We start from the raw sequence: 22,990 nt of genomic DNA, 5'->3' as shown, positions 1-22,990 counted from the left end.
TAATTAACATATCTGTCACCCCCTAAACATCTATCATTTCTTTTTTTTTCTTTCTTTTCTTTTCTTCCTTTTTTTTTTTTGAGACGGGGGCTCACTCTGTGGTGCAGTCACAGAGTGACATAGGAGTACAGTGGTGCAGTCTCGGCTCACTGCAACGTCCACCTCCTGGGTTCAAGCAGTTCTTCCAGTTCAGCCTCCCAAGTAGCTGGGATTACAGGCGTGAGCCAATGCACTCAGCTAATTTTTTTGTATTTTTAGTAGAGATGGGGTTTCATCACTTTGACCAGGCTGGTTTCAAACTCCTGGCCTCAAGCAGTCCACCTGTCTTGGCCTCCCAAAGTGCAAGGATTACAGGCATGAGTTGCCACACCTAGCCTAAATGTCTATTATTTCTTTGTGATGAGCACATTCAAAATCTGGTTATTTTGTCTTTGCCACTGTTTTTCTTCTGGTCTTTAGGTTGTGTTTTGTTTGTTATTTGAGATTGCATCTTGTGTTGCTCAGGCTAACCTTGAACTTCTGGGCACAAGCAGTCTTCCTGCCTAGCCTCACAAGTAGCTGAAACAACAGGCATGCACAACTGCACCTAGCTTCTAGTTATTTTGAAATATACAATACATTATTGTAAACTCTAGTCATTTTGCTATGCAGTAGAACACCAGAACTTTTTCATTCTGTCTAACTGTAGCTTTGCACCCATTTATTAACCTCTCACCATTCCTCCTGCCTTCCTTCCTCTCTAGGCATGATCTCAGCTCACTGCAACCTTCACCTCCCAGGTTCAAGTGATTCTTGTGCCTCAGCCTCCCAGTCAGCTGGGATTGCAGGTGCATGCCACCATGCTCAGCTAATTTTTGTACTTTAAGTAGAGGTGGAGTTTTACCATGTTGGCCAGGCTAGTCTCAAACTCCTTACCTCAAGTGATCCACCTGCATTGGCCTCCCAAAATACAAGGATTACAGGCATGAACCACTGTGCCCAGCCTCTACTCTCTACTTCTATGAGAACAGCATTATAGATTCCACATATGAGTGAGATCATGCAATATTTGCCTTTCTATGCCTGGCTTATTTCACTTAACATAATGTCTTTCACATTTATCCATGTTGCTGCAAATTTTTTATGGCCAAGTAGGTTTGGTTCGTTTGTTTGTTTGTTTTTGAGACAGAGTCTTAGTCTATCACCCAGGCTAGAGTGCATAAATCGTGTTTTTTTTTTTAATTGCATTTTAGGTTTTGGGGTACATGTGAAGAACATGCAAGATTGTTGCATAAGTACACACATGGCAGTGTGATTTGCTGCCTTCCTCCCCTTCACCTATATCTGGCATTTCTCCCCATGCTATCTCTCCCCAACTCCTCACCTCCCACTGTCCCTCCCCTGTTTCCCCCCATCAGACTCCTATGTGTAATGCTCCCCTACCTTGTCCATGTGTTCTCATTGTTCAACACCCGCCTATGAGTGAGAACATGCGGTGTTTGATTTTCTGCTCTTGTGTCAGTTTGCTGAGAATGATGGTTTCCAGGTTCATCCATGTCCCTACAAAGGACACAAACTCATCGTTTTTGATGGCTGCATAATATTCCATGGTGTATATGTGCCACATTTTCCCTGTCCAGTCTATCATCGACGGGCATTTGGGTTGGTTCCAGGTCTTTGCTATTGTAAACTGTGCTGCAATGAACATTCGTGTGCATGTGTCCTTATAGTAGAATGATTTATAATCCTTTGGCTATATACCCAGTCATGGGATTGCTGGGTCAAATGGAATTTCTATTTCTAGGTCCTTGAGGAATCGCCACACTGTCTTCCACAATGGTTGAACTAATTTACACTCCCACCAACAGTGTAAAAGTGTTCCTATTTCTCCACATCCTCTCCAGCATCTGTTGTCTCCAGATTTTTTAATGATCGCCATTCTAACTGGCGTGAGATGGTATATCAATGTAGTTTTGATTTGTATTTTTCTAATGACCAGTGACAATGAGCATTTTTTCATATGTTTGTTGGCCTCATGTATGTCTTCTTTTGTAAAGTGTCTGTTCATATCCTTTGCCCACTTTTGAATGGGCTTGTTTGTTTTTTTATTGTAAATCTGTTTTAGTTCTTTGTAAATTCTGGATATCAGTCCTTTGTCCGATGGGTAAACTGCAAAAATTTTTTCGCATTCTGTTGGTTGCCGATTCACTCTAATGACTGTTTCTTTTGCCGTGCAGAAGCTGTGGAGTTTGATTAGGTCCCATTTGTCTATTTTGGCTTTTGTTGCCAATGCTTTTGGTGTTTTGGTCATGAAGTCCTTGCCTACGCCTATGTCCTGAATGGGTTTGTCTAGATTTTCTTCTAGGGTTTTTATGGTGTTAGTCTTGTGTTTAATTCTTTAATCCATCTGGAGTTAATTTTAGTGAAAGGTGTCAGGAAGGGGTCCAGTTTCTGCTTTCTGCACATGGCTAGCCAGTTTTCCCAACACCATTTATTAAACAGGGAATCCTTTCCCCATTGCTTGTTTTTGTCAGGTTTGTCAAAGATCGGATAGTTGTAGATATGTTGTGCTGCCTCCGAGGCCTCTGTTCTGTTCCATTGGTAATCGTGTTTTTATATAGATGGCTTAAAGTTTATATCAGACTTTGGACTAAGTTATGCAGCAGTAACTAACAACTTCCAAGTCTTAATGCCTTACAATTACAAAGGTCTATTTATTGTTCATGTTACGTATCTTTTACAGGTTGGCTACAACTCTGTGCCATATCCTCTTCATTTAAGAATCTAGGATGAAGGATATGCTCTTATGGGATATGTTGCCATTCTGTGTCAGAGGAAAAAATCATGGAAGCATGAGACTCTTAAAGTTAAAGCTAGTTATATAACCTAGCCTGAAATTATTGGGATGAGAAAATACAATCCTCCTATAGGAAAGGGTAGTGATTATTTGGAGCAGTAATATAATTACTATAGGGTTATAACCAGAAATAAGACTCTTGTCTATGGCCATGGAGGAAGGGAAACATCTATACATATGAGATCTCACTATACAGTAGTGCATGATCTGGAATCATGCCATCTGAATGGGGCAACACCCCTGAGCCCTAATATGGGGTGCAGCTCAGATCCCTGTACCTCCTTAGGCTGGAACACAGCACCACAGAAATTAATAGGAAAGGGCACAAGGAAAAAACTCCCAAGATAAGCTCTCAAACATAAATTACAAAGTATTTGAGGAGGTTCAGCCCTATCAAGGAAAATCTACAAATCCAACAAATAGGAGAATTTATCTCAAGAAATATAAATAATAGGCACATCCAAAAGACATTAAAATAAAAAGTACACTTAAAATATTTAAAGATATAACAGATGGTCTGGTATCAGTGAAGTAAGATTAGGAGGCAGTGAAATAAGAACAGGTAGTTGTGAAAAAGATAGTAGTTGAAATTTAAAACTACTAGGCTGGACATGTTTGAAGAGAGAATTAGTAAATTGGAAGATGGAACTGAAGAAAACTCTTAGAGTACAGAACAAAAAGGTAATCAGTTGATGTCATGGAGGATAGATTGAGAAATTTCAGCCTACATAAACTAGGGTTTCCTAGAAGGAAACAATAAAGTGAAGACAGCAATATTTGAAAATAGCATAGCTAAGAATTTTTCAGCATTTAAGAAGGACACAAATTATCAGGTTGAAACCACTGAATACTGAGACAGACTGTACAAAAAGAAAAAAGAAAAAGAAAGTACATTTAGAACATTGCAGTGGAATGACAAAATATTGGAAATAAAGAGAATCCTCTTAAAAGCTACCAGGAGGTAAAGACTTATCTACAAAGGAATGAGAATCAGAATGACAGTATGCTTATTTTTAACACAAATAATTGGCCAAAATCAATGAACTAACACCCTCAGAGTACTGAGGGAAAAGAATTTGAACTTTGAATTTCATGCCAGCTAAACTGTCAATAGTATGTGCATAATAGAGATATTATAACACACACAAGAACCAAAAGAACTTACTACCAACAGACCTTTGCTGAAAGGACAACTAAAAACTGCTTTGGCTAGAAGAAAAATGAATCCAAAAGGAAACAGCATGATGCCACAAGAAAAGGTGAAAAAGAGAAATTGGTAAAACATGTTGACAAGCCTTAAATAAAATAATAATTGTAATAACAGTTTTTGTGTGTGTATTTAAAGTCAAGCTGATAATTACATTCTAGGCCAAAACTAAGGGAGATATTTCAGAAAAAAACTAAAGAATGTTAAGATCGTTGTTTTGTTCAGAAGGAGGCTTGAAATACTGGTTAGCTTTAGACTTTGCTGGAAAAATACTGATATGGTTTGGCTGTGTCCCCACCCAACTCTCATTTTGAATTATAGTTCCCATAATCCCCATGTGTCATGGGAGGGCCTTGGTGGGAGGTAATTTGATCATGGGGATGGTTACCCTCATGCTGTTTTCATGACAATGAGTTCTCACAAGATCTGATGGTTTTATAAGGGGTTTTCCCCCTTCTACTGGGCACTTCTACTTGCTGCTGTCACGTGAAGAAGGATGTGTTTGCTTCCCCTTCTGCCGTGACTGTAAGTTTCCTGAGGCCTCCCTCCTGCAGAACTGTGAGTCAATTAAGCCTCTTTCCTTTCTAAATCATCCCATCTTAGGCAGTTCTTTATAGCAGCATGAGAACAGACTAATACAAATACAAAATAAAATGTTTAAAATGTAAGTGATATGACTAGAAGACAAATAATAGAGCATATAACTTAATTATTAGAAGAAGAAAAATGGAATAAAAGACAATTTTATCAGTCTGGTAGAAGGCAAGAGAGATAAAAATGCAAAAAAAAAAAAAACAGTAGAAAAAAACAAGATGGCAAATCTATATCCAAGTATGTCTGTGATCACTATTAGTGTGTGTGTATATATATATATATACACACATACATACATATATATATATGTATGTATATATATTAAATGCCTCTATTAAAAGAAGAGACTCTGACTGGATTTTAAAACTACTATTTATGAAAAACACTCCTTGACTATAATCTCAGCTACTCAGTAGGCTGAAGAGGGAGGATTACTTGAGCCCAAGAGTTTGAGACCAGCCTGGGCAATTTAGTAAGACCCTGTCTCTAAAAATTAAAATAAAAATAAACTACGCAGGCATGGTGGCACACACCTGCAGTCTTAGCTACTTGGGAGGTTAAGGTGTGAACCCAGGAGTTAAAGGCTGCAGTGAACTATATAGGAGTTGAGCCCTGGAGTTAAAAGCTGTAGTGAACTGTCATTGCACCACTGCACTTCAGCCTGAGTGCATTCTAGCCTGCATGCACTCTAGCGTGGGTGACAGACTTCATTTCTAAAATAAATAAAAATAAATAAGAAAGAAAGAAACACTTCTAAAAAATGTGACACAGTAATTAAAAATAAAGGAATGGAAAAAAGTATTTCAGATGCCAGTAGGGAAGAAAACTGGGTAGCTGGGGGTGAGGTATGGGAGGAAAACATCACTGAATGCCCTTTTAAATTTTGAACCATGTGAATGTATTTCTTTCTCAACAAACAAAATTCTCACTTACTAGCATCAAGAAAGTTGGTGTAACAATATAATTGTATCATATTAATGATAAAATAATGATATCAGGCCAAATAACATTTAAGGAGAAATACGCACAAAGGTTATTTTATCTCACAGAAAGAAAGTCTACCAAGAAATAAGAATCATACATTTTTAAAAATCAAATAAAAGCATTAAAATATATAAAACAAACGTGGCCAGGCATGGTGGCTCACACCTGTAATCCCAGCACTTTGGGAGGCCAAGGCAGGTGGATCACCTGAGGTCAGGAGTTTGAGACCAGCCTGGCCAACATGGTGATACCCCGTCTCTACTAAAAATAGAAAAATTAGCTGGGTGTGGTCTTAGGCAACTGTAATCCCAGCTACTCAGGAGGCTGAGTCAAGAGAATCACTTGAACCCAAGAGGCAGAGATTGCAGTGAGCCGAGATCACACATTGCGCTCCAGCCTGGGCAACAAGAGTGAAACCCCATCTCAAAAAATAAAAATAAAATATATAAAACAAACCTAATAGAATTTGACAAATTTACAGTCATAATGGGAGATTTTAACACACTAAAGAGTTGAAGTCTGTTTTTACACACACAAACACAAGGTATAATGACAGAAGGTGACCTTAGTATATAATAGTTACGCTAAAGAACCCTGAATCAGTCAGGGTTTGGTTCAGGAAACCAAAATCACTCCAAGAATTTCAGGTACAAAAGAAGATGGGAAATTAGCTGCTTCCAATATCATTGCCAGACTTGCAATTATTTAAGTCTTCACATATGTAATTTTGAAAAATTGCTTATAACAGTTTCTGGCAGCTAGCATGTATTATGTGAGTACTAGATAAACTTTTAGAAGATACATAAAGTGGAGGACTGTCGTGGGATTAATGATTTCAAAGTCATATCATCATAACTGTAATTCAGATGTCAGGAAGCTGTCACTGCTGCTGCCATCACAATCTTCTCATGTCCGCAAAGGTAGTGATTAGACACTGGAATATTGAGTTCATGGGTAATCATTTCAACCTGGCTTGCCAGCCACCACAGCAGGAGGACAAGGGCTCCACATCTTTTCCATCTTCTTGTGTTTGTATGTATGTATTTGATTCATCAAAGCTAAATCATATCCAGAACTTGCTGTCACATAGTCTGGGAAATGTGATTTATTTATTTATTTATTTATTTAGCCTTTCAGCCCTGTATTTCAGTAGGGAACAGAAAGGTAGATAAGAATGAATGTCAAGCACCATTTGATAGCAGCAAGTACAAATAACTAGGAATCAGTTTAATGAAAAAATGTATAAGACCTGATCGGACGCAGTGGCTCATGCCTGTAGTCCCAACACTTTGGGAGGCCGAGGCAGGCAGATCACTTGATCCCAGGAGTTCGAGACCAGCCTAGCCAACATGGAAAAAACCCTATCTCTACTAAAAATACAAAACTTTGCTGGGAGTGGTGGTGCACACCTGTAACTCCAGCTACTAGGGAGGCTGAGGCATGAGAATTGCTTGAACCCAAGAGGTGGAGGTTGCAGTGAGCTGAGATCATGCCACTGCACTCCAGCCTGGGTGACAGAGTGAGGCTCCCTCTCTCTCAAAAAAAAAAAAAAAGTATGTGTGTGTGTGTATATATATATATGACCTTTATGAAGAAAACTTAAAAAATAGCACTGAGGGACACAAAGGAGACCTGAACAAATGCAAAAACATTGCATGTGCTTGGATCAGAAGACTCAACTTCATAAAGACTTAAATTCTCTAACTTAATTTATAAATGTAGGAGCAACAAAAATGCTGACACTTTTTAGAATTAGATATGCTGATTCTAATATTCCCATGGAAAAATAAATGAGAATGATGAGGATAAAACTGAAAAAAAGTAGATCTATTTTATGGGAACTGGCCCTACCAGGTCTTAAAACATTCAGCCCAGGCCGGGCGCGGTGGCTCAAGCCTGTAATCCCAGCACTTTGGGAGGCCGAGGCGGGTGGATCACGAGGTCAAGAGATCGAGACCATCCTGGTCAACATGGTGAAACCCCGTCTCTACTAATACAAAAAATTAGCTGGGCATGGTGGCGCGTGCCTGTAATCCCAGCTACTCAGGAGGCTGAGGCAGGAGAATTGCCTGAACCCAGGAGGCGGAGGTTGCGGTGAGCCGAGATCGCGCCATTGCACTCCAGCCTGGGCAACGAGCGAAACTCCGTCTCAAAAAAAAAAAAAAAAAAAAAAAAAAAAAAACATTCAGCCCTCAAAAATGAAACAATCAAGCATTGATGAATGAATAGACATGTCAATAAAACAATAGAAAATCAAAAAGATTGGCCGGGCACGGTGGCTCAAGCCTGTAATCCCAGCACTTTGGGAGGCTGAGGCGGGTGGATCACGAGGTCAAGAGATCGAGACCATCCTGATCAACATGGTGAAACCCCGTCTCTACTAATACAAAAAATTAGCTGGGCATGGTGGCGCGTGCCTGTAATCCCAGCTACTCAGGAGGCTGAGGCAGGAGAATTGCCTGAACCCAGGAGGCGGAGGTTGCGGTGAGCTGAGATCGCGCCATTGCACTCCAGCCTGAGTAATGAGCGAAACTCTGTCTCAAAAAAAAAAAAAAAAAAAAAATCAAAAAGATTAAAATACATGAGAAAATATATATTTTTTAAATTTATTTATTTAACTTTAGGTGCATACTATATCTGGCATTTCTCCCCATGTTATCCTTCCCACCCCCACACCCCACCCCCCGCTCTCTCCCCTACCCCCATATGTTAAGAGGACTATCTCAAATCAGTGAATGAAAGATAGACTATTTAATAAGTTGTATTGAAACAATCAGAAAGTTATCTGGAAAAAGAAATTGCCTCCCACAAAGCATACACCAGAAAAACTCCCAGTGGTTAAAGGTTAAAGATAAATGTACAACATAAAACCATAAAAGTACTAGAAGGAAACATCGGAGAATTCCTTCTTAACTGTGGCATAAAGAAGTGGTCATTCCAACCTTGGCTGTACAGTTTTGCATAGCAGAAAGAAAGAAGCAAAGTCAAAAAACAAATGAAAAGCTTAGAAAAAAAACCAAAACTTGGAACTGCATCCCAAAGGACCAGGCCTCCTAATATATATAAAAGCTTAAAAAATAATTTTTTAGGCCAGACACGGTGGCTCATGCCTGTAATCCCAGCACTTTGGGAGGCCGAAGTGGGCAAATCACCTGAGATGAGAAGATCGAGACCAGCCTGACCAACATAGAGAAACCCCATCTCTACTAAAAATACAAAATTAGCTGGGTGAGGTGGCACATGCCTGTAATCAGCCGGGTGAGGTGGCACATGCCTGTAATCCCAGCTATTTGGGAGGCTGAGGCAGGAGAATCGCTTGAACCTGGGAGGCAGAGGTTGCAATGAGCTGAGATCACACCATTGCACTCCAGCCTGGGCAACAAGAGTGAAACTCTGTCTCAAAAAAATAATAATTAAAAAAAAAACAGAGCTTATGATCAATAATCAATTAAATAAGAATCAACAACCAAATAGAAAAATGAGCAAAGCATACAGACAGTTTTACATAGAAAATATAAAGTCCCTTAAGTACATGAAAATATACTCAACATCTTTCAGAATAAGAGAAAAGCAATTTCGATCTAGACGGAGGTGCCATTTTTCACCTATCAAATTGTCGTAAATTCAAATACTCCATAGGTGAAGCTTTGGGGGAAACAGTGGATGGGAATATCAATTGTTTCAGCCTCTCTGGAATTCAATTTATCAATTTTTGTCAGAATTACAAATGCATGTATCTCTTGATCAAGCAATACCATTTCTGATAATTTATACCACAGATATACCCACACGTGTGAATTCATATATGTATAAGGTTATTCACTGTGCATAGTATAATAGAAAAGATTGTAAATAATTCATTTGCCCCCAAAATATGACCAAGTGAATAATGTCTGAGACAGCCAACGATGGAACACTAGGTAGCCACAATAAAGAAGTAGGAAGCTCTTATCTACCTATGGCAAGATCTCCAAGAAATATCATTGAATGGAGAAAGCTAGGTACACATCAGCATATACAGTATGCCACCTTTTATGTGGCAAAGGGGTGGGAGAATAAATATAGATTCATGTTTCATTATGAACCCAAAAAGTTCTAAATGGGGTCCAAAAATTTAGTGATATAAATTATGTGATCACATTACTGCAAGCTTAATGAAATTACTGCAGTGTGTGTAGGCAGCAGGCTAGCTAGCAGAACTGGAGTTCCAAAAGTCAATTGCCAATCATGTTATAGCCAAAAAGTATTACTCAGGGAGAATAGAGATTGCCTGGGAATGGGACGCATTGGGTTTAAGGAGACAGGGTGGGAGCAAGCTTTTTCACTGTGTAATTTAAAAAAAAAAAATTTTTTTTTTGAGACAGGCACTCTGTCACCCAGACTGAAGTGCAGTGGCACAGTCATGGCTCACTGCAACCTCTGCCTCCTGGACTCAAGCAATCCTTCCACCCAAGCCTCTCGAGTAGCTGGGACTACAGGTGTGCACCACCATGTCTTGCTAATTTTTGTACGTTTTTGTAGAGACAGGTTTCACTGTGTTACCGGTGCTGGTCTCGACCTCCTGAGCTCAAGCAATCCTCATGCCTCGGCCTTCAAAGTGCTGGAAATATAGGCATAAGCCAACTTGCCCAGCCTTAAAAAATGCTTTGAATGCATTAACTATTAAAAATGTTTGAAAAAGTTTTTAATTAAAAAAAAAAGATCTAAGCTGGTTAGTTAGAAAAAGAAACAAATACAAGAAAAAGAAAAAAAAGATCGCCAGGCATGGTGGCTCATGCCTGTATTTTCAGCACAGAGGGAGACCAATTTGGGCGCTACAGTTATGGGACATTTGAGGTGTCATTTTTCTAGTGGGAAACCTCTGTGGCTAGTGGTATCTTTCCCCAAGTTTTGCTCAGGCCCACTGGAGTCATTTCACCCTCTTGGCCTGGCAGGCTATGTTTGGCTCATGCTACCAGCTTGGATCCCACGCCTGTCAAGCAAGTCAGACGTGGGTCCCACACCTGTCAAGCAAGGGGTGTGTAAGTGAGTATGGGGTCTGGCCACTGCACAGTCAGACATGCTGGGTGAGCAGCTCCAGGTGCTGGCACGGGCACTGGCTCTCTGTGAGGCTGTGGCTGGACCAGGTGCACTACAAGCAGCTTCTGTGGCTGGAATCAGGGAACAAGCATTCAGAAGCTTGAAGACACCAGGAACCACAGGGCCCCAAAGAGGGAGTCACAACCCTGGCTCAGGGAATTCCCAGGTCTGGGCTTCCCAGTGGGCTGCAGCTCTTCTCTCCTTCTCTTCACCTACAACATGGTGAGTAAGGGGCATGTTTCAGCCCTGTTTGTGTTACAGCTCTTTTAGCCCTGCCATTCCGTGGTCCTGAGTTCTTGTCCTATGACCAGGAAGAATAAGGTACACAGATAAGTGGAGGGTGAGCAGGAGGGTGAGCAAGATGAAGAGGAGTTTTGTTAAGTGCTAGAACAGCTCAATGTACCACAGGGGGCAGTTCCTTTCCGCAGCCAGGGTATCCCAACAGGTGTTTAGCTCCTAGCAAAGTGGAGACCCTGGGGTGGAAAGCTCCTCTCTGCAGGTAGGTTGTCCCAGCATCTCTGCAGCTCTGAGCAAAGAGGAGGGCCTGGAGTGGGTAGCTCCTCTCTGCATCTGGTCATCCTGAGGTCTGCCCAGCTCGGACTGAGCCTGGGCTTTTATGCATCTCAGAGGGGAGGAAGTGCATACCAGTTGCTTCATGCGCGGCCATGGGCGGACCCAGAAAAGGCACCACAAGTTCCTACTCTGGTTTGCAGTACAGGCAGCCCAGCCCCAGCCTTGGGGCCTCATGGGGGACCCTCCCTCTTCCACCCAGGAGCCTGTCTGCCTCCCTCTGCTGTTCATGGTGCCCAGGCTGTTCCTGCCAAGAGGCTTCTGAAAGCCAGTACTGAGCTGCCCTCAGCCCCCACTTGACTTCCCTCTCATGCTCATGGGAACCAGAAATCCAGAGGGGGCCAAGGTGGCAGAGGGCTGGCATATCACCACTTCGCTGAGCATGTGCTCATCTGGCTGTCTTGGCCCCAACTTAGCTCTGAGATTGGGGCGGGCACCAACAGCAGGGAGAAGCCAGGCAGTGACAGCAGGCATTTCCCAGCCTGCAAGCTCAGGTGGGCCTTTTTGAGCCCCCAAGAGTGCAGGGATGCCTTGGTCCACAGCCACGGTTTGAGTGGCTGCAGCTGCCCCTGGGGTGGGGTGGGGTTCCTGCCTGCTCCATGGAGGCCCAGGTCTGAAGTTACACCAGGGAGGGCAGGGTTCCTGCTTGTTCCTGCCCCCTGCTCCCCAGCAAGAGCACAGGGAGGCCCAGGACAGCAGCTGATTTGGGCAGCTATAGCTGCCCTCCAGGCAGGGCTGCCGGGAGGAGCAGGAGGCCTGGACCCACAGCCATGACTAGGATGGCTGCAGCTGCACCCGGGGAGCGCCCACCCCACCAACTCAGAAGGGGCTGGGCTCCCACTTATCTCTGGCTCCACACAGTGTGCAGCCCTGGCCGCGCGCCTCCCTACTGCAGCCAGTGCGATGGCAGCAGTCACTCCAGATAGGCTGTTGTTGCTGTCACTCAGGTGGGAGGAACACTTGAGTCCAGTAGTTCGAGACCAGCCTGGGCAACTTGAGTCCAGGAGTTTGGGACCAGCCTGGGCAACATGGTAAAACCCTCGCCTCTAAAAATATTAGCCAGGTGTAGTGGTGCACGCCTGTAGTCCAAGTTACTCAGGAGGCTGAGGTGGGAGGATCGCTTGAGCTCAAGAGGTTGAAGCTGCAGTGAGCCATGAGCACCACTGTACTCCAGCCTGGGTAACAGAGTGAGACTTTGTCTCAAAAAAAAAAAAAAAGCAGATAAAAACAATGATATTAATGACTTGAACAAGAGAACTGACAAATGTGGTCTGGTAGGTTTGTATAGAAGCACATACCCAACAAATAGAGAACATGAATTCTTATCAAGCATGCATGTAAAGTATTTTTTTAAACAGTGGACCACTCTCTGATCCAAGTTAGATAATTTTTTTAAAAAGAGTTACAAATATTAAAGAAATTTTATCACATAGAGTGTTTCTTATCACAATGCCATAAAATTAGGAACCAATAATAAAGGGAAAGCCCAGAAATTACACTGTTTGTAAACCAAAAGGCTCACTTGTTAATAATTGATGCGTTGAAAAAGGAGACAGTGAAAGGTACCAAATATTTGGAACTGAATGACAATGAAAACCTGTAAAATACACTAGCAAATTATCAAGCACTGTGGGATGCAGATAAAGCAGTGTCTTTATTAGTAAACAAAAATATTGAAAACATATCATTTAGTGCTCAACTTAAGGCTAGAGAATGGGCCAGGCATGGTGGCTCACACCTGTAATCCCAGAACTTTGGGAGGCAAAGGCGGGGGTGGATTACCTGAGGTCAGGAGTTCAAGACCAGCCTGGCAAACATGTTGAAACAGTGTCTCTACTAAAAAATACAAAAATTAGCCGGGTGTGGCGGTGGGTACCTGTAATCCCAGCTACTGGGGAGACTGAGGCAGGGAGAATTGTTTGAACACGAGAGGTGGAGCTCGAGCCACTGCACTCCAGCCTGGAAGACAGAGCAAGACTCCATCTTAAAAAAAAAAAAAAAAAAAAAAAAAGGCTACAGAATGAGCAAAAAGCTGAACCCAGTGAATGCAGAATACAAAAAAAAAATTAGCGAGGCATGGTGGTATGTGCCTATAATCCCAGCTACTCAGGAGGCTGAGGCAGGAGAATCGCTGGAACCTGTGAGGTGGAGGTTGCAGTGAGCCAAGATTGTGTCACTGCACTCCAGCCTGGGTGACAGAGTGAGACTCTGTCTCAAAACAGAAAAAAAGGAGGCTGGGCATGGTGGCTCATGCCTGTAATGCCAGCACTTTGGGAGGCTGAGGCAGACGGATCATGAGGTCAGGAGTTTGAGACCAGCCTGGGCAACATAGTGAAACCCTGTCTCTACTAGAAATACAAAAATTAGCCAGGTACAGTGGCACATGCCTGTAGTCCCAGCTACTAGGGAGGCTGAGGTGGCAGAATCGCTTGAACCAGGGAGGCGGTGGTTGCAGTGAGCCAAGACCATGCCATTGCACTCCAGCCTGGGTGACAAAGTAAGACTCTGTCTCAAAAAAAAAAAAGAAAGAAAGAAAAGAAATAGCCAATTAGAGCAGAAACAATAGGCCAGGCGTGGTGGCTTATGCCTGTAATCCTGGAACCTTGGGAGGCCAGGGTTGGAGGATCCCTTGAGTCCAGCAGTTCAAGACCAGTCTGGACAACATGGTGAAATCTCATCTTCACAAAAAAATACAAAAATTAACCAAGTGGAGTGGTGTGTGCCTATAGTCCGAGCTACTCAGAAGCTTGAGGTGGGAGGATCACCGGAGCCTGGGAAGGTTGAGGCTGCAGTGAGCTGTGATCATGCCACTGCCCTCCAGCCTAGGTGACAGAGTGAGACCCTGTCTTGAAAAGGAAAAGGAACATAAACAATAAGAGAGAGACCATTCATATTAGCAAGACAATAAGATATTTACAAATAAAAGGCAAACTCCACTGGCATGATGGCTCACGCCTGTAATCCCAGCACTTTGGGAGGCCCAGGTGGGTGGATCACTAGGTCAGGAGTTCGAGATCAGCCTGGCCAATATGGTGGAACCCCGTCTCTACTGAAAAAAAAAAAAAATACAAAAAATTAGCTGGGTTTGGTGGCATGCACCTGTAGTCCCAGCTGCTCAGGAGGCTGAGACAGGAGAATTGTTTGAAACCAGGAGGCAGAGGTTACAGTGAGCCGAGATCGCGCCACTGCACTCCAGCCTGGGCACCAGAGCAAGACTCTGTCTCAAAAAAAATAAAAATTAAAAATAAAAATAAAAGGTAAACTGCCATTATAAAAACTGTAAAAGTACATTTAAAATCACATAAGAAGAACCAAAGAAACCATGTTTATGAAAGGGAAGACTCAGTAATCTCATAATGGTAATTCAGCCCAAATTGATCTATAAATTCAAAGTGATCCTAACAAAAATTCCCAATAAATTGTTTTTGGTAGCCCTTTGACAAACATTTCTTAAATTCATATAGAAGATGAACAGCTGTGACAATTCAAACCTAATTCTGAAAAAGAAGAATTAGCACCAGAAATCAAGGCATTATAAGTCTAGAGTAATTTATATGGTAGATATTCATGCAGAATAAACAAATAGATCGGTGGAACAGAACAAAGATTCCCAAAACGGAACCCAAATATTGTGAGATCTTGGTATATGATAGGTGTGCTTTGTCAGATCCATGGAAAGGGTGGATGTTCAATAAATGGGAATAGGAAAATTGATTTTCTATAAAAAGATAAAAACAAAGCTCTATCCCATACCATACACAAAAAAGCAAATTCCAGCTGAATTAAACATCTGTGCATGAGAAACAAAACTTTAAAATTTTTTAGAGATGGGTTCTTACCATGTTGCCCAGGCTGGTCTTGAACTCCTGGGCTTAAGCAGTCCTCCCACCTTGGCCTCCCAAAGTGCTGGGATTACAGGTGTGAGCCACCACACCAGGCCTAAAACTTTAAAACCATTAAAGGGAAAGTATGTGTATTATTCAGAGTTCTCCAGAAAAACGAACCAATAGGATTGATTTACTTATTTAAGGAATTGGCTCATATGATATTGGGATCCAAGAAGCCCCATGATATGTTGTCTGCAAACTGGAGAACCTAGAAAGCCATTGGTATAATTCAGTCTGGACTGAAGGTCTGAGAACCAGGTATTCTGCTGTCCAAGGGCAGGTAGATGTCCCAGCTCAAAGAGAGCAAATTTGCCTTTCCTCTGCTTTTGTGTTCTATTCAGATTCTTGACAAATTAGATGATGCCCATCACCATGAGTGAGGATGATCTTTACTCAGTCTGCCGATTCAAATACTAATACCTCCATAAACACCCTTATCTGGGCATCCCTTAGCCCAGCCATGTTGACACATAAAATTAACCATCACAGTATTTCTCTGTTGTTTGTTTGTTTGTTTGTTTAAGACGGAGTCCCGCTGTGTTGCCCAGGCTGGAGTACAGTGGTATGTTCTTGGCTCACTGCAACCTTCACCTTCTGGGTTCAAGCGATTGTCCCACCTCAGCCTCCCAAGTGTCACAGTATTTCTTTTAAAATATTTTTAAAGGAGGCTGGGCACAGTGGCTCATGTCTGTAATCCCAGCACTTTGGGAGGCTGGAAGATTGTTTGAGCCCAGGAGTTCAAGACCAGCCTGGGCAACATAGTGAGACCCTATTGCTACAAAAAATTTTAAAAAATTAGTTAGGCGCAGTCATGTGCACCTGTGGTCCCACCTACTGGAAAGGCTGAGGTAGGCGTATTGCTTGAGCCTAGGAGGTTGAGGTTGCAGTAAACTGCGATTGCAATACTGCACTCCAGCCTGGGAGATGGAGCGAGAACCTGTCTCAAAAATATGTGTGTGTATATATATATATATATGTGTGTGTGTGTGTGTGTGTGTGTGTATACACATATTTTTATATAAATATATACATACACATTTTTTTCTACATATAATTTATCTATTATAAATGTTTCACCTCCTTTCTCTTAGTCTGTTGTCTTTTAATTTATGGATGGTGGCTTTTGTTAAAACAAGCTTTATATTTCGATGTTAAATGTATTGTTTTCTTCTTTTTAAAATATATGTGTGTGGATGTATACACACATATACATATATACATACATTTTTCATATGTGTATATATTATATATACATATATTTTTCTGTGCATGTATACATATATGTGTATGAATGTATACACACCTATACATATAGACATACATATATATTATATACACAGAAAAATATATGTATATATATAATATATACACATACATTTATATCTACATATAGACAAATGCATAATATATACATATACATTTTAAATATAAATATATGTATAGATATTTATATATACACACATATTTTTAAAAGGAGAAAACAATACATTTAAAATTAAGATATAAAACTTGTTTTGACAAAAGTCACCATCCATACATTAAAAGAAAACACACTAAGAGAAGAGAGATGAATATTTGTAATAGATGGATTTTAGTATATTGGACAAGCATCACTGGTGAATAACCGAAACACAACTTCTCCTCTTTTTTTGTTTCCAACTTCCTTTAAAAATTTCAGTGGGTTGCTGTAACAAAAATACCATAGGGGAGAAAAGACACATTTTTTTTCCAGTGGGATAATCTTTTTTTACTTCTGGATAAAAACTCTGGCAGGTCCAAGACTTTTCTATTCATTCTTAGATAATAAATCTTAGAGTCACTTTAAGACATAAGCCTAGTCTCAATTTATAAATTGAATTATCCATCCAAGATCTTAATAAAAACTCTGAACTTCATTTACTGTCTAAATTTCTTTCCTCCTCCAACTTAGGTCTGCTTCAGGTGGGTGGCAAGAAGTGGGTGCTTGGTGTTTTTCTTTAGTTCACTCTGGTGAGTTCTCTCAAATCCACCAACTTTGAGCCTGCTGCCCAGTTTTTATCTTTCCAATGCCCAGATGTAGGAACAGAGGGATGGCAAATGGGATAGAAAAGTCCTCTCATAACATGGCTTTGAATCTTGGTAGATTTAAAGCATGTCTTGTTCTGTCATGGGCACTGTCATGGTCTCGTCGAAAATTCTCTTCCTAGTGACCTCTTTCCTGCAGGTCTCTCTCTTTGAGTCAGTAATGTTCACAGTGCTGACATGTCAAAAATTCCTTTTCCATTTCTCCCCAGAGCTCTGGGACCCTACTGTAAGCAGGATTTGTGAAGATCTGTCCTGTTATCCCTGAGTCCCCACAATAAATGTGCAGAATGAGCCTGGCTTCTGTCCCTGGGACATGTGAGAACATTTCCCCTTACATTTCACAATAGGATTCGCACTCCTGTGAGAATCTAATACCACCGATGATCTGACAGGAGGCGGAGCTCAGGCAGTAATGAGAGCGATGGGGAGTGGCTATAAATACAGATGAAGCTTCGCTCACTTATCGGCTGCTCACCTGCTGTGTGGCCTGGTTCCTAAGAGGCCATGGACTGGTAAAGGTCTAAGGCGAAGGGGTTGGGAACCCTGACTTAACTTTTTCCCTTATCCCTTGTATTGCAGTCCTCCCACCCGCTTTTTTAAAAAAATTTTGTTCACCTGATGTGGTCTCTGTCAGTTTGCTTCTATCTTTTTCTCATAGTGGTTTTCATCTTTTTTTTTTTTTTGAGATGAAGACTTGCTCTGTTAATTACGCTGCAGTGCAGTGGCATGATCCCGGCTCACAGCAACCTCCGTCTGCTGGGTTCAAGCAATTCTCCTACCTCAGCCTCCCAAGTAGCTGGGATTACAGGTGTGCACCACTATGCCTGGCTAATTTTTTATTTTTATTTTTAGTAGAGACAGGGTTTCACCATTTGGCCAGGCTGGTCTCAAACTCCTGGCCTCAAGTGATTTCCCCACCTTAGCCTCCCAAAGTGCTAGGATTATAGGTGCCCACCACCACACCTGGCTAATTTTTTTTTTTGTATCTTTAGTAGAGACAGAGTTTTACCATGTTGGCCAGGCTGGTCTTGAACTCCTGACCTCAGGTGATCCACCCACCTTGACCTCTCCAAGTACTGGGATTACAGGTGTGAGCCACTGTGCCCAGCCTCATAGAGATTTTCATCTAATGCCAATGTCTCTGGCTGATTGAAATCCCTATTGATTACTGTAGGTCTTATTCTTGCTGGCTGGGTCCTGTCTTTAGAGGTCCCCTGATGTTATTAAGTCACATTCCCCAAGAAGATGCCTGCAATTTCCTGTCTGGAAGATGTAGGCTTGGAAGCCAATAGGGGAAGAAGTTTGGGGGTTTCAATGTTCAACACATAGACATCCTTCAGTTCCCCTCTGTTCCCACTAAAAATAGTGCTGTCAGCCACGCTGGCTTATGCCTATAATCCCAACACTTTGGGAAACCAAGGCTGGCAGATTGCTTGAGCCCAGGATTTTGAGATCAGCCTGGGCAGCATCACAAAACCCCATCTCTACCAAAAATACAAAAAAATCAGCTGGGGATGGTGGCGTGTACCTGTGGTCCCCGCTACTCCGGAGGCTGAGGTGGGAGGACCACTTGAGCCTGGGAGGCAGAGGTTGCAGTGAGCTGAGATTAAGCTGCTGCACTCCAGCTTTAGTGACAGAGTGATACCTCATTTCAAAACAAGAACAACAACAAAAAACAAACCACTGCCGGGCGCGATGGCTCATGCCTGTAATCCCAGCACTTTGGGAGGCTGAGCCTTCTCTTTGGCTGTAATTGTTGTCTCGGTGATTGGCTTTCTATGCTGCCAGCAGCAGGACCTAGGCTGAACCCTAGTGTTTCAGTGACAGTTGTGCAGTACTACTGCTCAATCTGCAACCACCACAGTACTTGTATTACAGAATCAGAAGGACAAGGCAGGTGGGGGACACCCATCCTCCCCTGGCATTACCGACCCACTCCCTGACACCCAGGATGTGAAGGAAGGAGATCCCAAAGTTCCAGGTTGTTATTAGTAGTGGCACAAACAAAGGGCCAAGGAGAAGCAGAGACCAGAGGAAGGGACCAGGTGACCTGGCAGGGCAGGGAGATGGGGCCTGCAGCATGGACTAAGATGGGAGACAAGCTCCCTTTCCTTAAATGCATTAGAAGAAGGTGGCAAGGAGAGCCTCTTGAGTTCATGCCTATAAGGCATTTAGCATCTTTTTCTTAGGCATAGGCTTTGGTACGTCTTGACTTGAATTGAACTGATGAAATAATTCTTTAGCCAATTTCAGATGCTCTAATTGTTATGAATACAGAGATCTCTAAGATTTTGCTATATCTTTGGTTGAAAAAATTGGGGGCCAAATTTTAAGATACTGATATGAGTGCCTGGCACCAGAAAAGCTTCATTGATGGAATTCATCAAAGACAGAGATATAAAATGTTTAAAAGAGAGACAAATGTATACTAGACATCTACTCTCTTGGTTAATGAGAAGGCTGGGAAGGACAGCTTTCTCAGGAAGCTGTAGAGAGAAATTTGGTCTGTTTCTGTTGCCACTTTGGTTTCAATCCTTCGTCTCCAAGCTGATTATAAATAAGCCAATCTTAAGGATGCTGTTGCAAGCTAGAAGGTGCTGGAAGCAGAGTATGAGCCATGCTATTAAGCTGTGAGTTACTGGGATTGAGCAAGGTATGTCACTTTGTCTTGGGTCTTTAGGCAACAATTAAGGGCTTGTTTTCTGGTCACAGAAGTGAGGACAATGTGGAGTGCTCCGTGAGGATATGGCTTGCTGGGGGTTTCAATAGCATCATGTTAGAAATGTTCTTCTGCTCTAATTTCCCCCTCATAAAGACACAAAACATAATGAGGCAAATGGGCCCTGTATTTGGAATTCAAATCTGGCCTGCAGAGCCACATCCTGGCAGGGCTGTCTGGGAGGAAAATAGTCACAGCAGCACTCTCCAGAAGAGTCCTTCCCAAAGACTCCCCAGCTGAACCTGCAAGCTCAGCCCACAGCACTTTCCTTTGGAATGAGAGGGATGGTGACAGCCTGGGGGAAATCCTAAGCCAAAGCTGGACTGCCCAGAGAAACAAATAGGTGTCCCCAAGGAACCTTGCTGAAAAGAGTCCAAATTGGACTCTCAGAGAAAATGAAAATATAAGTGAATCAATCATGGTTTCAGACAGATTTGGAGCTAGGAGGATAATAGCCTGTGAATGCTGGTAGGAGAGCTGTTCTAATAGCTCACTGATTATTTGTTAAGTTTTCGAGTCACCTAAGAGAAATGGGCCTCTCTATGGAAAGAACAAAGACTTCTTCAGTTTGACAGTTCTAAGAAAAGTGAGGACTAACTCCGAAAGATCAAAATGGAGTAATTCAGAAGAGTCTGATAAACAACTCAGCAGCCTTGTTTCCCTGGGTTTTTAAATTGTTTTCTTCCTCCTGATCATTCACGGATTTCATGACTCCTCATTCCTTCGTTCACTTTTGCCCCTGGGGATCAGGTCATGCAGCAATCAAGAATACATCCAGGAACGAAATATTAAAGGTATCATCCTTGTTCTACATTAGAGAGTGAACATTGTAGAACTATGGAAAATGAAGCCAATCATTCACCCAGGATGGCTCAGAATAGATCATTCCCTGGGCTCTGCATCCACCATTCATAAATGAATCCGGAGCTTTTCTAAAGGAGCTTAAAAGATTTTATTCCTAATCCATTTTTTTTTCCTTAGAGCTTTGGAAATATGGCTCTGTAATTTAATAATTACAGGAGATGAGCAAAAGAATGAACTAAATAAGATAACATCAGCTTGCTTTGTAATGAAGGGCCAAATTTTCCAAATATAGAGCAAAATCCAATTTTGGTGCTGTTGTTTATAAATGTTTCCTGCATGACATTCACATGGGAGATGCAGTAGGAACACATATATGTTCTTTCCCACATAAAGAGCCTTCCCCTTGGCTCTTTTCAAAGTTAGAGTGGGGGCAGTAAGCCACCATGATCAATTCCTCTAAATCGCCCATGCAACAGTAAACTTTGCTGATGGAGCACGTATAGGCAGAAACAAGACATACCCCGAAGCAATGAATAACCAGTAGTTACCATTAGAGACAGCAAGCCCCCAAAACACCAGGGACATTCCTGCAGTTGATAACAAATAATATTTAAAAAGTGATGACATGGTGTTCATGCTCGCTGCAGGGGTCGGAGGTCAGGGCGAGGGTCTCGCGGGCCATAGGAGGAAGATGGCGGTGGAATCGTGCGTTATCCAGGAGGAAATTGAGAAGGAGCCAGAGAAGCCAATCGACCGCGAGAAGATATGCCCGCTGTGGCTGCGGGTCTTCACCACCAATAACGGCCGCTACCACCGAATGGACGAGTTCTCCCGGGGAAACGTACCGTCTAGCGAGTTGCAGATCTACACTTGGATGGATGCAACCTTGAAAGAACTGACAAGCTTAGTAAACGAAGTCTACCCAGAAGCTAGAAAGAAGGGCACTCACTTCAATTTTGCAATCGTTTTTACAGATGTTAAAAGACCTGGCTATCGAGTTAAGGAGATTGGCAGCACCATGTCTGGCAGAAAGGGGACTGATGATTCCATGACGCTGCAGTCACAGAAGTTCCAGATAGGAGATTACTTGAACATAGCAATTACCCCTCCAAATCGGGCACCCCCTCCTTCAGGGCGCATGAGACCATATTAAATTCTATTTATTTTTCGGTCAGTTGTGTAAAATAAACTTTCCCCCCCCTGATTATTACCATTAAGCCTTTAAATTCCAAACAAATTATCTATTTAGGAATTAGATTTGGATGTGCTGTCGTATGATTACTAATAGAAAGTCCGTATGTTTCAAGCCCTTCTGTAAAATATGAAGAAAAGTGCTCTTAGCATTCTGTGTAAAACTGTACTGTTAAATATATGTATGTAATAAAAATAAATAAATAAATAAATAAATAAATAAAATAAAAAGTGATGACACACAAAATACGGTGTGGTGTCCTGGACTGGATCCTGGAACAGTAAAAGAACCTTAGTGGAAAAAACTGGTGAAATGTGAATAAAGCCTGCAGTTTATTTAGTTATGATGTACCAATTTAAATTTCTGAATTTTGACAAATGCACTATGGTCAGGTAATGTACCAACATTAGGATAAACTGGGTGAAGTGTTTTCAGAAACTCATGCTATAATTGCAACTTTTCTGTAGATACAAATATAGTCCAAAATAAAAAGTTTCTTCTTGAAAAAGTGAAGCCACATTTTTATTTGTTACTACTGGGAGCATAAATGGGTACAAACATTCTGGCACTACTCATTAAAATCTTAAGAAATGTGCTTGCCCACTGACCCATAATTTCACTCCCAGGAAAAAGTCAAGGGCCTTTATTTCAGCACTCTAAATAAAGTTGGTAACAAACCAAAAGTCCAAATTTAGGGACCATAGAAACAATAGCATAGCCACAGCAAAGAATTTACAAAGTTACTAAGAGCGATGTTGGAGAAATGTTTGATGATGTGGAAAGACTATGACCATATACTGTTGAGTGAAAAAAGCAGGTTACAAAGTAATCTACCTGGGGCCAGCAAGGTGGCTCATGACTGTAATCCCAGCACTTTGGGAGGCTAAGTGGGGAGGATCACTTGAGGTCAGGGGTTTGAAATCAGCCTGGCCAACATGGTGAAACCCAGTCTCTACTAAAAATACAAAAATTAGCCGGGTGTGGTGGCAGCTACTCAGGAGGCTGAGGCAGGAGAATTGCTTGAACCTGGGAGACAGAGGTTGCAGTGAGCCGA

General features: G+C 42.0%; 1 protein-coding gene across 2 annotated transcripts in view; it reads left to right on the top strand.

Annotated features, from left to right (window-relative positions):
* LOC105716118 (histone deacetylase complex subunit SAP18-like) overlaps window positions 1-22,045 on the top strand; it is a 30,806-nt gene extending 8,761 nt beyond the window's left edge. Inside the window, exons 1-2 of one of the 2 annotated variants that reach the window (XM_064364276.1) lie at window positions 19,827-19,874; window positions 21,392-22,045. In XM_064364276.1, the coding sequence (XP_064220346.1) occupies window positions 21,436-21,897 (462 nt within the window). In that variant the 5' untranslated portion in view covers window positions 19,827-19,874; window positions 21,392-21,435 and the 3' untranslated portion in view covers window positions 21,898-22,045. Of the gene's footprint in view, window positions 1-19,826; window positions 19,875-21,391 lie in introns of those variants that run through there. The other variant, XM_064364277.1, reaches the window with a different exon arrangement.
* Window positions 22,046-22,990: the final 945 nt, after the last annotated feature.

The sequence above is a fragment of the Aotus nancymaae genome, unplaced genomic scaffold, assembly GCF_030222135.1.
Source record: "Aotus nancymaae isolate 86718 unplaced genomic scaffold, 86718_ANA_hifiasm-v0.15.2.pri h1tg000057l, whole genome shotgun sequence".
In the NCBI taxonomy this organism is placed as follows: domain Eukaryota; kingdom Metazoa; phylum Chordata; class Mammalia; order Primates; family Aotidae; genus Aotus; species Aotus nancymaae.
Note: the sequence above shows the minus strand (reverse complement) of the source record. Positions and strands in the feature narration are given on the sequence as shown.